The sequence below is a fragment of the Primulina eburnea genome, chromosome 8 (genome assembly GCF_022965805.1).
Source record: "Primulina eburnea isolate SZY01 chromosome 8, ASM2296580v1, whole genome shotgun sequence".
Taxonomy (NCBI): Eukaryota; Viridiplantae; Streptophyta; class Magnoliopsida; order Lamiales; family Gesneriaceae; genus Primulina; species Primulina eburnea.
Window position 1 is genome coordinate 3316537 of NC_133108.1, and position 20047 is coordinate 3336583.

Consider the following 20047-nt stretch of genomic DNA (forward strand, 5'->3'; position numbering starts at 1 on the left):
CATAACCGAACCGAATTGAAACGAAATATTTTTCCATAACCGAATCGACCGAATTATTTTTTCATAACCGATGAAAATCGAACCGAATTAAATTCAGTTAATTCGGTCAGTTACCGAAATAACCGATTTGTTTTTTAAAACAAAATTGTGATTTAACTTTAATCATATATATTTTTTCTTGAATACTACAATTTACACAAATGTATAAAAACATAAAATCATACACATCACAAATATATAAGTTTTGTTTGAACACAATTAATATATATTATATCGATTTTAAAATTTAAAATTAAAATATTAAAAATTGATAAATAATAAAAAAATTATTAATTAATAATATTTATTATATCGGTTAATTCGGTTAACCGATTTCAAAATTTTGAAAACCATAATCGAATCGAATCAACTGATATAATCGAATTTTTTAAATTTGAAAACTGAACTTTTCGAAATAACCGAAACCAATTTTCGAATTAATTCGATTCGACCCGAATACAGACCAGATTCCAGAACTATATATATATATTTTTCGGGCCAAATTACTAGAGTTACTGAAATTAGGGTTTCTGCGAGCTTGCGAGCGAACGAAGATCGAACTGGAACTGCAATAGGCACTTCCACTCGGCTGTTTAACGTTTCCACGGGGAGACGTGAATTTCTATTGTACCTGGCAAGATGGTTGAGAGGAAACTATACAAGACGAGGCTATGCCTGTTGTACCAAAGAGGCCGTTGCTCTCGCCAATTCTGCAACTTTGCTCATGGCTCCGCTGAGCTCCGTCGCTCCTTTAATGGTGATTTAGAATTTTTATATTTTTTCCTTTTTCTCATCTTCTCTTATCTACGCTGCATGACTCTTACCACAGCGGTTACACCAGGTTATCCAAGCCTATCTGTTTGGGTTACGAATCCTTCATTTCGATTTCATTTTAGCTATTAGTCGTTTCAATACATTTAAGGCAATTCTATTGATCCAAACTCTTTATACCACACCTTTTTCCTGATTCCGCTCGTTTCTTATTCAGTTGGTTGTTTGGAAATTTACAACGATGATGGAACTTTATGCTTGAGATTCTAAGTGGTGCATGAAACATGTAAAGTAGATAAAATTCTTATGAAATGAACGAATGCTATAATTTCATAAGTGTAAACAAATTTATAATTTTTATGGAAGGATTGAAGGTAGTTATTCCACATGTATATAAACTTGTTTCTTATGGATCCCAAAGTGAGCATGATCATATACATCCGTATACCTAATTATCGATTTCCTATTTGTTGGTTCGTTAATTGAAGAAAGAAACTACGTGCATGAAACTTATAGTGCGGATTCTGGAGACTTTGCTAGTGTATGTTCACTGACTCGGTATCTGTCATCAGAATGGATTTTGCTGGTTGGTTTGCCTTTATGCTGCTTTGATGTTGTTTCCTCGGCTTCTTGGTTTATTTTAATGCATCTTGACACAGCCGTGTTATAAGAGGGATCAGAAATAATTTCCAGGGGATGTCTTTCACAGTTCTCATAGGTCATCAGCTGATTTGATAAATCGTCCAAATATCTGAGATATTTCAGCAGTTAGGAGAGAATATGGTACTCTCTTCATTGATTCTCTATGATCGACACCGCAAAAGATCATCCAAACATATTATCCTATTTTAATTCTGCAGCGTATACATTATTCGAGAATGTGGTATTATCTTCAAGTGATGTATATCCTTAAAGGAGAGGGATCTCTTGGGTTTCTTGTCTGGTAATTAAACTTGCACGTGGAAGGCTATAGTTAAAACATTCTGTGGACATGAGAAGAATTCAGCAGCATTGCTTTTATTCTTTCTACAAAAGAGGCCAAGGACATCTTATCTTTTGAGTTGCTTCCATGATTCTCAAAAAGGATTTTTTTCTATATATAAAAGCTCAAATACCGGTATATTGTTATCTATCTCTATATGAAAGTCGTGAATTCCATGGCTTATATGGAATCTGCAAGAAGGCACTATAACTTGTCATAATTTTGTTTCTCATGTTATTCCCTGTGATGATGGTAAGCTAAACTTCATGTTACTTACTGTCTTATGGTTTTCCGCTCGTGCAACATGTGAAGTTAGTGATTATGTCATTGCTAGAGCTTTATTTTTTGTTCAAATTGCAGGTAGGCAGGAGTATGGTGGTAGAGATTTGAGAGAGAGTCTTGGCAGAAATCGTTCTCCATTGCGCAAATATTCACCTAGGAAAGATGACCGAGCAAAACATTCTTCTCATGGTAAGATGAAGCATTTTTGCATGTGGATCCAGTTTTGTCATCGCGTTGATTTCCCATTGTCTTTGTTGATGTTTGGTTACTATGATCTCCAGGAAACAGTCCTCGCTCTCCTATGAAAAGAATGTAAGTTCATTTAAATTTTTTATGCTCCTTCCTTTTTGACTGTATGATGACATCAAGTTTTGAAATTGTGTGGAAAACTCATTTGTTATGGCCGGGTATAGTTATCATGTTTCTGAGGCCATTGATTTCTTTAAATTCCCGAACCATAAGTTTGGTTTTTTTTTTCTTTCTTATATCATATTGTGAGAAACTGCCATCAATCTCATGGAGCAAAATTTTAATGCTAGCTTAATTTCACACTGCACATATTATATGATCACTCTTGTGACTTATTGTTTTTATTGTTTGAACTTCAAATTTTAATGAACTCTTATGTTTTTATAGATTTAATGGAACTAACTTGCTTCCTAAGTTCAAAGTGTTTATCATACCGCAAAATTATATGTAAAAGGCCAGAAGAAAAGTATAGCAAACCCACATACATGTATGAATTTGTAATCAGGATTTTTTCCTCTTCTTCAACATTTTGTACTTTCATTGCACCTATTGGTATGATGGTCTATATGTTCTATCTACATGCAGCCCGTGATCAGGCATCTTTGCAAATTCGTTTTGTTTTTGAAGCAATGAGCCATACTTGAAGAGGAAGAACTAGCCTGTAGAAAAATAGTACCTGAAAGTTGAATTTGTTCATGAATTGTTTTTGCCTTTGTGGTTCACATTTATTTTTTTTTTATTTTCTGTTTACGCTTCACTAGCACCTGATTTATTTTTTTGATTATATTCTCTCGAGAACATCAAGCTGTGTGCTCTTCTTAACATACTTTGTCTGCTGGTGGTAATTAGTTGCACTTCCTGTCTTTTTTATGAGCTTAACATGATTCACTTTACCCAGTATTCGCCTTCTTTAATTTTTCTTGCCGCATCTGCTAATTCTGTTCATGTGCAGTGACAGAAATCACAGGAAGAGACAGCGATTGGATGGAACCCATGATTATTCTGGCAGTATGAGAATGTCGGATGGGAATGAAGATCGAAACAGAGAAAGAACGTGGACGCCCTCTGATTCCAAAAATCTTCTAGATGAACAGGTTTGATGGCTACTTTCTTTCGGTTTCGTAAGTAGCAGCATCATTTGTTTCAGTGTTTGGGGTTATAATCTTGCTAGTGGTATTATTATCTTCATCTTTCTTTTGTTCAATTATGTGCAGCTGAGACACATGCTTACTGAAATTAAGATACTTGACAATGACAAACAGAAGCTCGAGGTTAGTTAATTTGTTCGATGTTTCTTCTTTTGTGTCTCTGTTGTGGTGGAAATTAAGTGGTATAACATCAATTTCTTTTATTTGGGTGTGATTAATACACTTTTTTCCCCGAGTTTTTGTGATATACTTTCTCTTTTCTTTTTGTATCAAGTAAAAACATTATATTTTGTTAATTATTATTTTGTATTGTATACAACTTGTTTCAGAAGTTTTATCATATATATAACACAGACAGTGAAGAGGCAAGATGGAATTTCGTCTGAGGAAATTGGCTATGTTTGAACTGCATTTATAATAATAATAATCCTTTGTATTCCTTCATCCAGAGGCCATATAATGGGGATATATTTTTTTTTCCATGGATTATGTTGTATAGAATTTGTTTCAGAAGTTTTATGATATATATAACACAGACAGTGGAGAGGCAAGGTGGAATTTCGTATGAGGAAATTGGCTAGGTTTGGACATCATTTATATCTTTTATATTCCTTCATCCAGAGGCCATAGAATGGGGATATGTTTTTGTCTTTCCATGGATTAGGGTGAAGAGACACATCGTGCTAAAGCGGCCTTATTAGCTATCTTCTTTATTTATTTACTTAGTTTGCTATATGTTTCCTGGTGCAATCTGAGGATTTGTTAGACAATAGTATCGTTTCTAGCTCCGTTTGTTGTGATTTTTAACACTACCATAGCATAGAGAATGGGATTCAACTTTTTCTATACCTTCGTAGGAAATATCTTATTTACTTCTTTGTTTCCCTCTTTGGGTTTCATCATGAATAATTTCCTCAATTTAAGACAATTATTATTGCGCTTTACTTGCCTCATAAATCTTGAAGCATAACCTTGTCATGTATTAAAAGATCTTCCTGGAAGAGAAGGTTCAAGAAGCAGATGCTCTGACTTTGCAAATTCATGACCTTGAGATGCAACTTTCTAAAGAGAAAGAGGAAGCCAAAAGGTATTTTGCTATAGTTGAGGCTTTTGTTCTTTTCATCTTTGGTTTGACGATCTTTTGGATTGGAGGATTTGGATTTGATGGAGTATTTGAAGGGAAGATTTGAAATGAGTCCATATTACGATGGATTTGAAATCTACCGCAATTCCTCAAAATATAACAAGCTGTGATTTGAAATCCGTTGTTTATAAGATTTATCCAAATAAACCAGTAGATTTGTTATTATTGATTTGTAACCTTTAGCTTCAAATTCATCAATCCTAATACAATATTAGGGAATTTTGTACTCCGAATACTTGGGGAAAAAATTATTGATGCTGATACCATTTTTGAAGGTTTGGGTAAGATGATTATGCTATCATTTGGGTAACTGAGTCTGTGTTTTATTATTCTTTTTAACTTTTAAGGATAATCCTTGTAGTTGAATCTGAAACAAAATGTTCCTGTAAATATCATTTCTTACATGATCAATTTTTAAACATTTTTATCTTTCTTTGGAATAATTTTTGCCAATGGCCATGTCAACTTCACACCTAACATCTCTTCTTTCTAAACCCTAGTTTTGTTTAATTATCTGTTTCTGTTTATTTTGCAGGGTTAATTCCAAAATTAAGAAGTTCATAAAAGCACATAATAGACACTTGCGACTACAAGAAGAATTGAAGAGGCATGTTTTGGTTTTGACGTCTTTGTTCGTTCCTGCATCGCGTTGGTTTCTGATTTTAGCAAGGAAGTTTCTAGAGTGAATTACTATGTATTTGGTTTTTACAGGTCCCATGCTCAAGTTCTGAAGTTGGGTGACCAGCTGGACTTTAATGCTGCCAGACAAGGATCAAACGAAGAAGATTCAAAAATTAATGCCGTGAGTGAAGATGAAATTGGTGTTAATAATGCAAGCCCTTTGAATGAGTGTCAGATTAATTCTTCTCCAAGCCAGAAAATGTCACGAGGCTATCTGGAAGCCCACGATGCATCAAATCAAGGTAGTATATAAATACATTCATATAAAATAAAAAGCTAATTGAAGCCTATTGACGAATGATTCATATCCTTTGGTGATTGATGCATGTCTTTACTTATTTACGATTTCAACTATCATGTAAACTCCAAATCTGTGTTTCTGTGTTAAGTTAAGCTTCTCAGTTAGCGTGGATCTTCTCGCTTTTCTTTCGACACATATTGCAGCCAACGTAACCATAATCCCTTGTATTAGAAGATGTAGAGCATAGCTTTGGTTGTCCATAACTCCTTGTGTGGTTTTAGTTTTTTTGAGTCTCCAATTGATTTATCATTGTAAAGAAGCGTTAACTGAATTTAGATGAAGAATTGTTCCATTTGGACAGATGTAAAAACATAAAATGAAGAGAACAGTGGCTACATTCTGAGTCAGATGTTATCGATGGTGAATTGTGATGTTAAACTTATCTCGTAGGATTTGAGTCATTAGAGTGTCCTTTGACTTTTTAAATACAATCTTCGGAATAACTTGGTTTTCTCATCATCAGAGATCCATCCATTCATGTATTTGTTTACTGACAATACATACATTGATCATTGAATATAGTCAAAGGAGATCGAACTGAGATCAGGGGAACTAGGCTGGAAAAGCCTTCTCGCCACACCGAGCATCGTGAGCGATTGGTCTGGAGCAAAGAGTCCGATGCAAATAATAGGTGTGGCCCCTTGGCTAATGAAGACAAGCCTAGGAGAGAAACATACCAGCCTCCTGATGTTGCCTCAGCGGATAAGGTACCTCCTCTATTCTCCAGCGACATTCCTATCATCTTATTCTATATGATCATATTGCAGTAAAATAACATCCCCTATTCTAGACTGCATTACTAAAATCATCATTGGTTTCTAATTTATCCAATTTTGTCCCATTAAAGTAGTTTATGGCATTGAAATGTAATTTGAATCTTCAACAGGATGACTTTATAGTTTCAGTTAAAAGTTGGCGATGATCATGAATTTTATGCACGGTATTGCTAGTATCATCAGCTCTAATGAGGACTCTGTTGTACCTTTGTGCTATAAAAGGTACCTGAGACGGGCCTTGTGCTGCCGTCAACTGGTTTAGCGGCTCATGCAGTGGATGAGTATATTGAAGATCCTGAAATGGATGAAAGGTTTCACGTAACTAGAGCTGCTTCGACTAGAACTGAGACAGATGTTACACTGAAGTTCCCGATGTTACCCTTTCCTCCACCACCACCTCCGGTACCTCAGAATGTCTATTCACAGGTTGGCTTGATTTGATAATAAAACATTCTCGCCCGTTCTTTTACGAGAAACATGCATTTTGTGAAGTCATATGTCTCGATGCTTGCCATCTACCTGAACCTAGAATTATAAATTATTACATAAAACTAAATCTCAACCTAGTCAAATTCTACGTCACTTATATTGTAGTTGTACTCGAGTTGTGTTTTTGGGACCTTCAAATTCTTGCAGTATGAAGGCGATGACGAACATGTGGACATCGATGAAGCGGACGAGGAGACGGTGGAAGTGGATATCATTTGAGTTCGATGTTTCCATTGCCATTTCTTGAACGAGTAAACTTGAAGACCTCCAAATTGATGTGCACAAGTTTTAAGGTTTTTCCCTCCGGTTTTGTATGGATTAACCTGGCTTACAGATGGTTGATATGATTCTGGAAAAGTTACTGAAGAACGCACTTTGCTATCTTTTATTATTTTTTGCAATATTATTTACACAAGATGCCGTTACTCGTGCCTTTAGTAAGTTGAGGTATAAATTCAAGTCGAATTATGCAGGAACGTTCCGTGAAACCAGTATTTCATTGGTCAATACCATCCTAATACTAGCTATTTGGTGACATATAGGTCAATACGATCCTAAACTTCGGGCAATTCTCTTGTGAAATGCTTTCTTTCGTGCTAACCAACAAACATACCAAAATAACAATTGACAAATTGATCTATTTTGTAGACAATTTCTAGCCATAAAACTTCGAATCTATACTCGTATTAAACACGAAAGTATGTATTTCCCTTTTAAAATATCAGGTCAAATCTTCACCGGATTAAAAGGGGTGGTGGAACGATATTCGAAATAATCTCAGTCACATGCTCATATAACAAAGATTGCCGTTACCAACGCTGGTTTCACGGAAAATCAGCAAGAAAATTATCTGAGGAATCTTGAAGATGGCACATATCTAACCAACTTGTGGCTCTTCCTCCAGGCATCTGGGGCATTTACATCTGAAGCCATAGTCAGCAAGCAATTCATGTCTCTCTTTATACGGAACATCCTCGTCTATGTACGAAATTGTTACCTGAAAAATGAGTAACATTTTAAAATGCGATAGCTCGTGATTCATTATCATAAAAATACAAGCCTAGACTACTACTGTAAGATACACCTGAAAACCCATGAATAAATTGTTTAAAGTTCTTTCTAACCCCATTGGATGTATAAGTTGCCTAGAAAGTCGAGGAGCAAAACACGAATTTCAGAATGTTTCATCACTGCTGAAAATCGTACATCTTATTGTGCATGTGAACTCTTTAAGAAATTTTCTAATTAGTTCATTTCCACCTTTCTCATTCAATTAGCCAGGTATTGAACCATGGTCAAGATTTTGAAATGACTGATTACCTCTTCTCCTTTACAGATGGGACGTAGAGCAACTATAGTGGCTTGGCCATCCCTGTCCTATTAAAACAAAAGCATGCTTTCATAACAATCCTCTTGAATTCCAAACAAAATAAGAAGGGGATTATTCATATAGTATATACTCGAGAAAACGAGGACCGCTAATCAAACATTTCAAAAAAGCAATCTGAAAAGGGATAAAACGCTGCTGAAAGATACCTCATCTCGCTTAAATGCTTTTGCATTAGGAATACAAGAATGATTAATACAACTCTGGAGAGGAAAGAACGCGGTCCCTATGCAATTTATAAAAGTGTTGAACTTCCATAAGTTTCGACTTTACCAAAGTGGAGAGGGGAATATAAAATCGCATGTTCTGCTTCCGAAGACAACTGATTTAGAAAATCTTCTACCTTCGCAAGAAATTGCATAGTCATCCCCAAGAGCATTGAGAAAAGGTTTTGTGATCCTTTCAGCTTCTCTCTGAAATAGGATTCTAATGAAGTTAAAGCTTGCACAGGAAAAACCTTGTTGATACCTCATGTTCTAAGTTCTAACCTTCTGAGAAGATGGAAGATCATCGATGTACAAAAAGTAATCCTCAACTGGAGATGCTACAATCAAATCACTGCAAGAATTTCATATCAGCTTTAACACTTGTATGCATATAACAACTAACAAGCATAACCAAGCCAGAAGGAAGCTTGTAGGACAGTCGCCTCTACAGAGTAGTATAATGTTACTGTTGAATATCTGAAGATTAGATAATTATGTTATTTGATTTGGTAGTTAGTTAGATAAGTGTTTGTCTGCAGCGTAGTTTTAAAAAATTTAAATTAGATTAGATTAGATTAGATTTAGATAGCATTTTATTTTGATAGGAGATGTATAAATGTGTGGTGAACGCTTCTGTAATCAATAAGATGTCCAGAATATTTTCTTCACCCAAAAACCACAGCTACATATTATATATACAAAAAGATCTGACTTCATCCCCTCTAAATTTTATGATTTTTAGTTCTTCCTCTCCCCCCCAGCGAATCTTCTTGCTCCAGCATGAATGTAGACTAAGAATTAATCTAGTGTGTGCAGATAGTTCACCACATAAAGTGACAGCAAAAAGACTGACTTCACTACAAACTTACAGGTTATTAAGCTCAAACATGCCGATAATATGACCATAGATTTCTAGGGAGAATACTTGGAAAAGTTAAGGACTTCAAATTTCAATCAAAAAATGCAGGGCAGTGGTTTTAAGATAGGATTTGTAGCTGATTCAGAAGTAATTAGGATACATGGAGCACATTCCTTCTCATAGATGGCTTCCTTCAGCAGCTGCAGAGACTGAAAATAAAAAGCATGCCATTAGAGTATCTTTTGCAAGTCATGAGAGAAATAAGGACCATGCAGAAAATTATCAAATCTAAAAAATAAGCAAAAGCTTCAGAATTTGCACTAATTTCTACTTCCATGTAAGGAAGTAAAGAACACATTCTCAAATTGAAATCAAGAAATATCGATGTTTGGTGTTCCACCAAATAAGTATTTTGATGAGACATGGGGATTCGGTTATATTACCATTGGGATTATGCTAGTGAGTTGAGGTTAGCGATTTCTAATTAGCGATTGTAAATACCAGTCAACGTAAACATTTAGATATAGATGAATACTGAATTTGGTTTTTCTCGTCTCATTATCTGCTTCTCTCTCCAATCCTATTTTTAATCCTTGCTTTCTCCTTTCTCTTAAATTCTAGGAGCCCAATCGCTCAAAAAATGATATCTTAATACCAATTTGGGTCATATCATATTTACTTCATATTTTTTAAATGTTAAGAATGATTGATTACCTCCGACGCCAAGTCCTTCACTTGCGTTCTAAATTCAGCTTCATCACATGAATCAACATCTGCTGGCAGAGCAATACAATCCCACCACCTAGAGAAAATGACACATGTTCAAAAACTATATAATGCATTGATACCAGAAATACTTGACATAGGAAACAGTATTACCGTACTTCAATACTATATGACTACCTTCAGTGTTCATTTTCTTTTAAGATAATTCATTTAACAAGCTCTAATTTGTATGTTAGTGAAAAAAAATCTGAGTCACGAGAGTCCCTTTGAATGAAATGTCAATCAGTATTTTAATATATGTGAAAACTTAATTTAATTGTTAAAGACTAAAACATGGTGGCAGTGAGCACCATGCTTTTCAGTCATCTGCTGAAGACCATGCTTGAGAACTACAGAAAGTACTTAGAGCATGTTGTGCAGTTTTTAGATTTTCAAAACAAGGTTTTGATGATACTAATTTTTTACATTCATAAAATACACTATTTTAATACAGAGCAAGGTATGCTTCCGAAGACTTGTCTACAGAAGTACCTTCTTTTGAATCCCATTGACACAGGTTTCCATGCCTCCACTAGCAAAGGCAAGGTATGTTTCTGTAGATTTGGGGAGTCATGCTTCTCCTTCTGTTCTACAAGCGCCGCTTTCAACTTTCTATATCTCAAAATGGCAAATGATATTGCCTGAAACATAATCCATGAAAGAAAACTATCAGTGAGCCTAAATAGATCAAATTTGGCGGTCATGGAACCAAATCACATGCACATTAAACGGTAATCTAGGAGCCTAGGACACGCATGAGACAAATATTGAGTTAGTTGAAAGACATTATGCATTTACGTGGATTTTTTATTTGTTGGAAGAAATCGAATCCCCATTTCCTATCCTGGTTCTGAACTGTAATGGTTCGGTGTATGTGAGTGCAAATATTAAGTTGTTCCAAATAGATCATATTTTTAAAAAAATTATTAGAATGCCCATTCATTGCACCGATTCATAAATTAAAATATACTTGAAAAAAAAAAAACAGTCTTGGAAGCAATTTTCGATACCTTTTAGGACTGGTTACCAAATTTGTCAAGCTTTTAATTCTGAATTTGAGTAGCAGAATAAAGTTAAAACACAGTATATCTTATCAATGTTCTATTGATGCTATGTTATATTGGCTGTGGAATATTTACTGCTTTTTTACTTTTCCTTTTTTTTTGTTGTGAAAATTGCAACACAAAATGATGCATCTAATCAAAGGATTCTTCATCTCTACTATCTGAAATATAAAGAATGGTGTTTACGAAAATCCAAAATACAAACTTCCCAAGTGACCCCATTGGGCCTCACTCTATCATGCATACATGGTGATAATATGATTTCATTTATCAGAATCCTCAAGGTTCAATCTCTACAAGCATAGCATGACATTGATCCACAGTTTGTGACTCAAACTTCGCTAGTCATTACAAGTTTTAGAGATTTCAAAGGCAATAAAAAGTTAAAGAACAAAAAAGACAGAAGTTACCTTGGCAGCACAAATGAAGATATCGTTTGTTTCTGGAAGGAAAAAATGATAGAAAGACAGAAGTTGGCCGAGGTAGAAAATGAAGGACAAAAGCATGTGGAAGGAATGACCGAATTATGTAGTTTATTTTAATAGCTTTACCATTAGCATGCTTTATGAATTTCAAAAGTGCTTCTAAATTTGATGTTGATGATCCATTTCCGATGCAAAGCAAAGAATGGAACGAATGCCAGTCAGCTTCCGCACAAAATTTGCTACAATACTGAATCTTGTTAAATGTTGCATTCAAATATAAAGAACTGTTGGTGTAACAGTAACAACAAAGGAGGCAGCAGATACACATTTAATGAAAAGTTCCATTTGAATTCTTAGTATTCTAGCATCTTGTATTTATAAAGAAGGAACCTCATTAAAATCACGCAAAAAGCCAAAATCTTCATCAAGAAAAACTGTAAATTCACAACCATATTGATTGTTACCTGAATGCATAAACCTTATTCATGACAGCAGTGAGTAAATTTTCAAAAAAGGATCAAACCATTGTATTCTTAGACATAACAACCTTCAAGTAGGAATGATAAAAAGTCATGTTTGCTGCTTTAGAAAAAACACCTACCACCATTCATAAAAAGAACCAACTAATCTGGCAACATACCTGCAATAATAAGCTTCTTTGCATCCTCCCAGACATGGAACAACTGACGGCAAGGGGAACTCTGTTGAATAAGGTAACTGTAAGCCACAATTCATTAACGAATCAATGACATCTCGAGGAAGAGGGATTTTTTCATTTGAATCACTGGTAGAACATCCTGCCCCATTAAGTGATCCACATTCATCAACTGCAGAGACACCTATATCATGAAAATATAGTTTCCTCCCAATTTGAAGCTCTATCGAGCCGATGAATTGAAAGCAAAAGCTACACACCAAACAATCAATCTGCCATAATTAAAAAAAAGTATCTGAAAGTAAGAATCGGTGGAGAAATTTATCACAAAAAGGTGTACAAAGAAACATTGTGGCACATTCCAAGACCTTATTAGAAGAATGCTGGGAACCAACGAGCATTTGATCCTTTAAGATAAGGTCACCTTCTTCAAAACCCACCTCACTAAAAACTCCTGAGATCAGCCAACTAACCCGGTTAATTTTTTTTTTTTATATATTTAAAGATCGGTATATAAGCATAACAGGCTGCGAAGAGTGCAAAACATGTTCCAGGGGGGGAGGCGACCAAGCACGTCCTTTGAAGAAACAAAATTCAAATGTAGCTAATAATATTTCTAAAAAATTAACCTTGGCAGTTGGCTCCAAAATAATTTACTCGCTCTTAACTAAATCCAGCCAGTTCAATGATAGGAACTCAGTGAAACAGAATTAAACAGTTCAAAATATAGTTAAGCAACAATACAGGCAAGAAAGACCCAAAAGAAGTACCTTTTCCATGCTGGCCATCTGGTTTGACTTTAACTCTACATCGTCTTTCAGATACAAGGTCGTCGAAATATTCCTGTAAAATTTTTGTCAAAGAATTAATACTTCGCTAATAAAGAAAAGACAAGCATGCCTTAAATATTTCGCGCCTGAACATGGAGAGGAGATGGAGGTTTCAGAAGAACGGAGATCTCTTCCAAGAAATCGTGGTCGATTGTAGAGATGGCAGCCTCCATCGCAAAGCGTGCGGTATGTTGGACTCTGTTTCCGCAACTCGTCCCTCGTCCCTGTGTATACACGCCCCCAACAATTAATCAAATTTCCATAAATAAGTTTATTTCGTTTAAAATAAGAAAATGAAATAAAATAAAACTGGTTATAATTTGCATTGTGTTCTAATATTTTTTTCTTAGACAAATATTCACTTATTTAAAACATTTATATGCCCATAAATTAAATTTATTCGATTTTTTTTATATTAAGGTGCAATAATTATTTTACATTTGAATTGTTATGCTTTAATAGAATTTGAGATGTGGTTTTACCACCAACTATAAGTAAAGTAGTAAAGGATCAATCCTAAAACATGTTCGATTATCATGAAAAGCAATGAGTTCTATTATCAAAATATGAACTTTGAACTGATGTATAGTTAAAAAATTTGAATTACGTTGTTATTACTAGCTATAATTTTTCGTAAAACGATAAACGTTTGATTTTATATTTTGTTTTTATCAAACCTGATTTATACTTTAACCCAACATCAAGCATTGGATCAAAAATTATAATTTTGATGGATCATACCAATTCAATTAAAAGATTATCAAAAATAATTTTATTGGAATAATCGATTAGAAAGTTTTCAACCTCTAAAATATTTTTAAGCATATTATTATTGAAAGTAGAATCAAATGAAGTCTTAAAATAAAAAAATTATTCGATGAGTTTTGAAGATGGGAAAGTGAGTGATGTGAAACCAAAGCAATAATCAAGGAGCAAAGTTTCTTCTGATTCAAATGACATCTGTTGTATGACAAATATAACCGATTTCGCATAGGTTTACGTTGCCAACTTCTTAACCCTTGAAAGTGAAGTGTGCTACAGATAGATTATTCTGAATATTAACAATCTTTTCCGCAAGTGTTCTTACAACAAATTTATTTGATAAACATAAATATGGAACACAGGTATTTGCGTACAACTGCTGGGAATTAAGGAACCATACATTACATTTACCAAACTCCAAACAAAGAAGAAAAAGCATGAGAAAAATGTGCAAGAACCTAGGTTCCCTCGCATCAGACAATTCCAAAGTATCGTTCCAAGGATGCAGCAGTGACAACGTTGGAGGGGGGTCGTTCGAGCTTGACAGAAGAGATGTGAAGCAGATACTTGATGAATCTCTGGAAAATGGGAGGGTATAGTCGATTCAAAACAAAGGTTATAACTCGAAAACAGGAAATTTTTTGTGACATTTGAAAATTAGAATACAATAGATAGAGAGGCCAACATCAAATTAATCGTCGATTTCCATATCAATAATGGTATTTGGAAACATCTCAGTGTCAATTCATCGTTAGTTTTTCACTATATGAATATGATGATTTGAAAAACGTAGCACATACTGATAACTGGTTAACAATTTCAGGATTGGAGTCTATGTGCCAATCTGGTTCAAGTTGTCTGACAAAAGATGTTCGCCCGGTCTCCGTGCTACAGAAAAGCACCTGCAGGTTCATTAATTAGATAAATGGAATAAAACGGGACAGTGGTTCAAAAGTTTGAACCAGTGTTTGGCACGTGAAACTGGCTGATTATGTGACATAATTCAGATCCCGCGGAAACGCAAAATGTTAGACCGCAACTGCCTAACCATATGTACACAAATTACTTCTGCAAGGCCACCACAACTAACAGCAAGTAAATCATACTTTATGCAAACTAAATACATGATTAGAATTTTGACAAGTGTAAGACAGAATGTTCAAAAGAGATCGCCTAGTAATCATGTCAAGCTTCAGGGACAAAATACAACCAAAGCACTTTTATACAGTGTAGGATGCTGCAGCCATGCAAATGGTACTAAATTGTGTTAAAATCAAGTAGTACATAAATTTAACAGTTTACTTTGCAGGATGATTGTAGGAAGTGAATGAATATCAATCATATTGAAGATAATAAACGTACAGCACATTCTTAATGTACTTCACATAAAGCATGACCCAAAATAAAATTAAAGGAGCTGTACAAATATTGAACCGAAAAGATGAACTTTTTACGCACGAAATATCGATATTGAGCAATACCTTATCTTTGACCAAACCACCAGAAGTAAAAACCCCAGCCTCTTCCAAAGCTACGAGAACATTCTTCTGCATTATTTTATTCAGCCTATTAGTGATTTAGAATCAAAAGCTCATATCAACAACAAAGTTCAATAATAACAAAGTGCATAAAAGCTTCATTACGATGTATCCTGACACTCGTCAGATTTGAGTTGCAGAGTTATTCTGCTCATTTATTAAATACTTGTCTTATATTCTTATAGACTTAAAGAGTATTGGTACATATTCTGAGCTATATCTATGCCTCAGCTCGCCTGAAAAGGAAACAGCCAATGCCATAAGTATCCTCACAAGCAAAGAAGGTAAGGTACTTCAATTCCCTAACTCTGGACAAGTTTCTCTACATAATCATTTGAACAATATATGTGATGCCAAAAGCATATCTTTTTACGAAAATTTCACATAAACATTTAAACATCCAAATGAATACAAAAGCTTGTGCTTCAGTTTACCAGATATCTAGCAGTATGTAATAATTTGGCAGGGATGGAGAGAAAAAAATTTTCAACATACCAAATGCATGATAGTGTGGTAATACAATTCAACATGTGAGCAGTCCATTCCTCCAAGAAAAGAAGAACAAAACTACAGAGGTCACCGCCAATATATCCAAAATCAACTAATGATTGTTCCAAAATGTTAATGAATTAATAACTGCAGTTCGTTCAAGCATGCATGCAGTTATGCTGACAACTTCAATCTTTTATCAGCATTTTTAAAGTTCTATCTCAACCATGTATAATCACTGAATTACCAAAAAAACATATAGCAAAAACTTTTAAAAATATCCTTAGGGGAAGAAATTGTTTCTAACTTACTTCGCTTTGGTCATCCAACACTCTTTCCATGAGATAGAGATCACAAAACTTTGTGACCTCAAGCAAAACCTCCAAAACTGATGATTTGACAGTTGCTTGCTTCTGGCCAAAAAGAAAGTCCGCCAAAAATGAGGGATTTTTGATGATGACATAATGTAAAATGATTGGAAACTAGGATTACCTGCAGCTCCTCTGGACTGCTTTCCTCAAGAATTACATCAAGCAACCGGCATGTTACCTGTATCAGTTAAGATGTGGGAAAAGAGCCAAGTCATTTCCATGAGAGTCAAAAATTGTTCAATCACAAAATCAGAATTCAAGTAAGTGCAGATTTGACATTGGTTTCAAGCTTTAACAAGTACCACCACCTTATGACTATGTACATAGTTCTGCAGGAATGGGAAATACATCCTGTCTTGGAGTACTAAAACTGCGACATTAAGGTTGAGGAAATTATAGGAATAGTAAAAACTTCAATAAATATTGGATTTACTTACGTGCCTGTTGCACTAGCGCAACATGGTTTGTTTATTAGCAATCAGTTAAGATGTGGGAAAAGAGCAAAGTCATTTCCATGAGTGTCAAAAAATGTTCAATGACAAAATCAGAATTCAATTAAGTGCAGATTTGACATTGGTTTCAAGCTTTAAAAAGTACCACACCACCACCCTATGACTATGTACATAGTTCTGCAAGAATGGGAATTGAAATACATCCTGTCTTGGAGTACTAAAACTGTGACACTAAGGTTGAAGAAATTATAGGAATGGTAAAAACTTCAATAAACATTGTAACTTTACTTATGTGCTCGTTGCACAAGCGCAACATGGTTTCTTTATTAGCAAGAGGTAGGCACCAAAATGAGCAACTCTGCCCATGGCAACCAAGTAATATATAGCAAAAAGCCCAGAGACTAAACTATTTGGCATTTTATAAATTCTACCGGGTATCAAAACGCATGCTCTTCTCTTCCAAGATTTTCAGCGTTCGTAATTTCATCCACATAACTTAATATACATCTAAGATCTAACTCTTTTTTACTTATTTAGTACAATAACCATGAACCCACTTATCAATAAAATTATTACTCTCTTAACTTTTTCAAGTGATGCCTACCTACCTATAAGGGTTCTAGTTTTTCTTCCACTATTTGGATGTCACACATGAGGAGCCCCAAGACAACAATTAGATCTAGCTCAATCCACTCTTTTCAGTCTATACTTCAGTATGTATTCTTCCTACTTTCTAGTCTACAACTGCAACAATTGAATCCCAGTTAACTCCTCTGTACCATTTTATTCTTAATTTCCTATCCTTGCTGATTGCGGAAGTCTAATTCATTGAGGAAGATACATCCACTTCATAATATACTAAGGTTCGCTTTTTACTTGAATATGTACAGGGAAAAAATTTATGTCGGAGTTTCCTGAATTGATATCGGGAATATCTTACTTCCATATGTCAACTATCAAGTTATTTCAGCTTCAGCTAGAGAACCAGAGCAGGGAAAGACCATGCTCATCAACTAGCAATTAAATAAGTAACCACACATGCACACATCAAATGAAAGCAGGTCAGCTACAAAATGCATAACTACCTTCCTTCCTTCACTCAACCTTTGTCTAACTATTTGCGCAAGAGTTGGCTGCAATTGACCAAAAAAGCAGTTACAATAATTTCAAACACTGTGCAAAATTAAAATATTAACATATAGTTGACCAACCTTCACAGGCTGAAAGAATTCATCGATCACATTTTGAGTTCTGGAATCTTCTGAAGGATCACCAACCTGTGAAGATGCATCATTCACATTTGCATGACTACTCACACCAGAACTGCCAGTTGTTGATGCCTGCCTTTTAGGTTGCCTTCTTGGAGGCCCCCTAGGAGTTCTCAATAGTCTCCAAGTAAAAACTAAAGCAAATGCTAGCCCTGCTATGGCCCCAACAGATCTTGAATCCTGTGGTTCAAACAAGTACGAAATATTAATTAGTAACCCAAAATGCTATTTTCTTCTCTTTTGAGTGCAATTTTCCAAGTACAAATGAAATCATTCAAACAATAAAGAATTTTTTAGAATCATATTCTAACAGTTAATTTGCAAACCAAAGGGAGCTCTAAGACGCCAAAATGCTCTGTGCACTCGATTTGTAAGGAATAAGAACTCCAAAAGTATTCTTCAACTCATAGACCGAGATTAAATGTTCACCACACAAAGTTCATCCAGAACGCCTTCAAATGTTTCCCATAAAAACTAACTGTTTGATTACTAAAAAAAACATGATCTTTCTAAATAGCTAGCAAAAACTCAAAGTTGCCTTCACTGGCATAAGGCCTTCTTCAAAAACCGTCAAGTGTTAAAAGAACATTTGTCATATCTTATCCATGCAAACAACAGAAGACTTGGTTATCTTTATTTTTTTCCCATTTTCCTATCTATCAAAGGCTTGATTAATCGAAAATGAGTGCATAAAGGTATACTAAAGGAAGGGAACAAACTTGAAAGGGTCTCAACAGTTGACATGAGTAATGATTGAATCCAAACCATTTATTTAAGAAGATTTCATAATCTCTTAAGAACAATGAATATTTAACAACTAAACATTTACTATCGCAACTTCATCTCATAAAAAATGCCTTGGTAGCTATCGTTCCTCTTCATCGATCATAATCATCAATCAGCATCAACGAGTCGTCTCCTTAGATCGAAGGATAAATGTTGCTAGTGGAACATATTAGGAAATCAAAACTTGTTCTTTACCAGTCGACCATTAAATATTTCTCTCTTTCATCACACACCAAAATACCACTCAATTATTCGTGTTTAGATATTTCGGCACAGAAAGTGTAACTAGATTCAAATAATAAGAAACATAGCACACATTAATCTGCATGCATACCATATCACCTTCTCTTTTTTTTTTGTGAGCACAAAACATGAAATCTTACTGCTATAACGGCATGCCATTTTTAGGTGCGACGCACTAAAATACTCCACAGATTTAATCACATAAAAAACAAGACAAAACTTCAAACCACGCAAAATCACAACCAAAATCTCAGATTTCGACTCATAAACTAATAAACCTAAATATTCAGCTAAACTTAAAGTCTAAAACCAAATTTACCGTCATGACAAACAAAAAGAAACCCAACATCCACCGTAAAAACGAAAGAAACCCTAAATGGACAACAAAGAAATGCTGAAATACATCAGGAAAATACAGCGAAAAAAAAAGGGAGAGAAAATAATGAAAACTTAAAACACACACGATTCGCCAAAACCAAAGAACTGGAAGAAAAAAATAAAACCGAATAGAGAGAACTAAAACCATGTATCGGAAGATATTGGAAATCTTGACTGTCAGAAAAGCTCCAACACGCTTGACCAACCGCAAAAGATCTTCTCTAGAATTATCGGCCATGAGAACTTACAGCAATTTCTGCTTATCTGAATCAATTGAACAAAACCCAATTGACCCTTTCTTGGATTTGGCGAAATTCGAAATTGAACTTCAACTTCCCGGGATTTTAGTCTCTCAATCTGTTAATTAACCATTTCTGTTAAATGATAACATCACGGTACAGAGAAAAAGGAAAGCTGAAGCCTGACAGGAGAGAGACCGGGACGGGGGAAACGTGCTGTTGTCTGAGAAACGAATTCCACCTTTTCCAGTGGAGCAGTTTTTACATTTTCCAATTTTTTTTTTTTGACGGTATTCCATTTTTTTTTTAATCCGGTTCAAAATTTATTTATATTATCGATAAACCATGTCTTTTATCTCAAAGTTAACTTATGAAATAATATCACGAATATACACACTCAACGTATCAAAATGATTGATGTCACGAAATTTTAACTTAACATAAAGTTATCAAGTGATTTCACAAACA

General features: G+C 34.7%; 3 protein-coding genes across 16 annotated transcripts; 1 reads left to right on the forward strand and 2 right to left on the reverse strand.

Moving 5' to 3' along the window:
• Positions 1 to 532: 532 nt before the first annotated feature.
• Positions 533 to 7287, forward strand: LOC140838458 (zinc finger CCCH domain-containing protein 13). 6 transcript variants are annotated; one of them, XM_073204776.1, is made up of 12 exons: positions 565 to 1593; positions 1671 to 2044; positions 2153 to 2263; positions 2356 to 2386; positions 3276 to 3417; positions 3538 to 3594; positions 4461 to 4558; positions 5151 to 5222; positions 5327 to 5538; positions 6120 to 6304; positions 6596 to 6799; positions 7010 to 7287. In XM_073204776.1, exons 4-12 carry the CDS (start codon positions 2376 to 2378, stop codon positions 7079 to 7081), a joined length of 1053 nt encoding a protein of 350 aa, XP_073060877.1. In that variant the 5' UTR covers positions 565 to 1593; positions 1671 to 2044; positions 2153 to 2263; positions 2356 to 2375; the 3' UTR covers positions 7082 to 7287. The 6 variants fall into 6 exon arrangements, with proteins under 6 accessions (XP_073060874.1, XP_073060873.1, XP_073060877.1 ...); XM_073204775.1 differs by having other exon boundaries at positions 565 to 796; positions 1383 to 2044; XM_073204777.1 differs by having other exon boundaries at positions 565 to 796.
• Positions 7288 to 7532: 245 nt separating this feature from the next.
• LOC140838460 (histone-lysine N-methyltransferase ATXR2) lies at positions 7533 to 13290 on the reverse strand. 9 transcript variants are annotated; one of them, XM_073204783.1, is made up of 15 exons: positions 13140 to 13290; positions 12994 to 13066; positions 12592 to 12677; positions 12209 to 12495; positions 11695 to 11807; positions 11554 to 11585; positions 10572 to 10720; positions 10029 to 10116; positions 9475 to 9523; positions 9325 to 9379; positions 8738 to 8807; positions 8593 to 8662; positions 8399 to 8475; positions 8183 to 8234; positions 7533 to 7785 (listed from the first exon to the last, which is right to left on the reverse strand). In XM_073204783.1, exons 1-14 carry the CDS (start codon positions 13224 to 13226, stop codon positions 8193 to 8195), a joined length of 1278 nt encoding a protein of 425 aa, XP_073060884.1. In that variant the 5' UTR covers positions 13227 to 13290; the 3' UTR covers positions 7533 to 7785; positions 8183 to 8192. The 9 variants fall into 9 exon arrangements, with proteins under 9 accessions (XP_073060884.1, XP_073060887.1, XP_073060883.1 ...); XM_073204782.1 differs by having other exon boundaries at positions 7534 to 7859; XM_073204781.1 differs by having other exon boundaries at positions 7534 to 7785; positions 8183 to 8239.
• Positions 13291 to 14072: 782 nt separating this feature from the next.
• Positions 14073 to 19858, reverse strand: LOC140838461 (peroxisome biogenesis protein 22). The gene is made up of 8 exons (XM_073204788.1): positions 19486 to 19858; positions 17877 to 18113; positions 17751 to 17798; positions 16335 to 16391; positions 16154 to 16255; positions 15297 to 15362; positions 14616 to 14717; positions 14073 to 14393 (listed from the first exon to the last, which is right to left on the reverse strand). The coding sequence occupies exons 1-8, from the start codon at positions 19576 to 19578 to the stop codon at positions 14289 to 14291; spliced, it is 810 nt and encodes a 269-aa protein (XP_073060889.1). The 5' UTR covers positions 19579 to 19858; the 3' UTR covers positions 14073 to 14288.
• Positions 19859 to 20047: the final 189 nt, after the last annotated feature.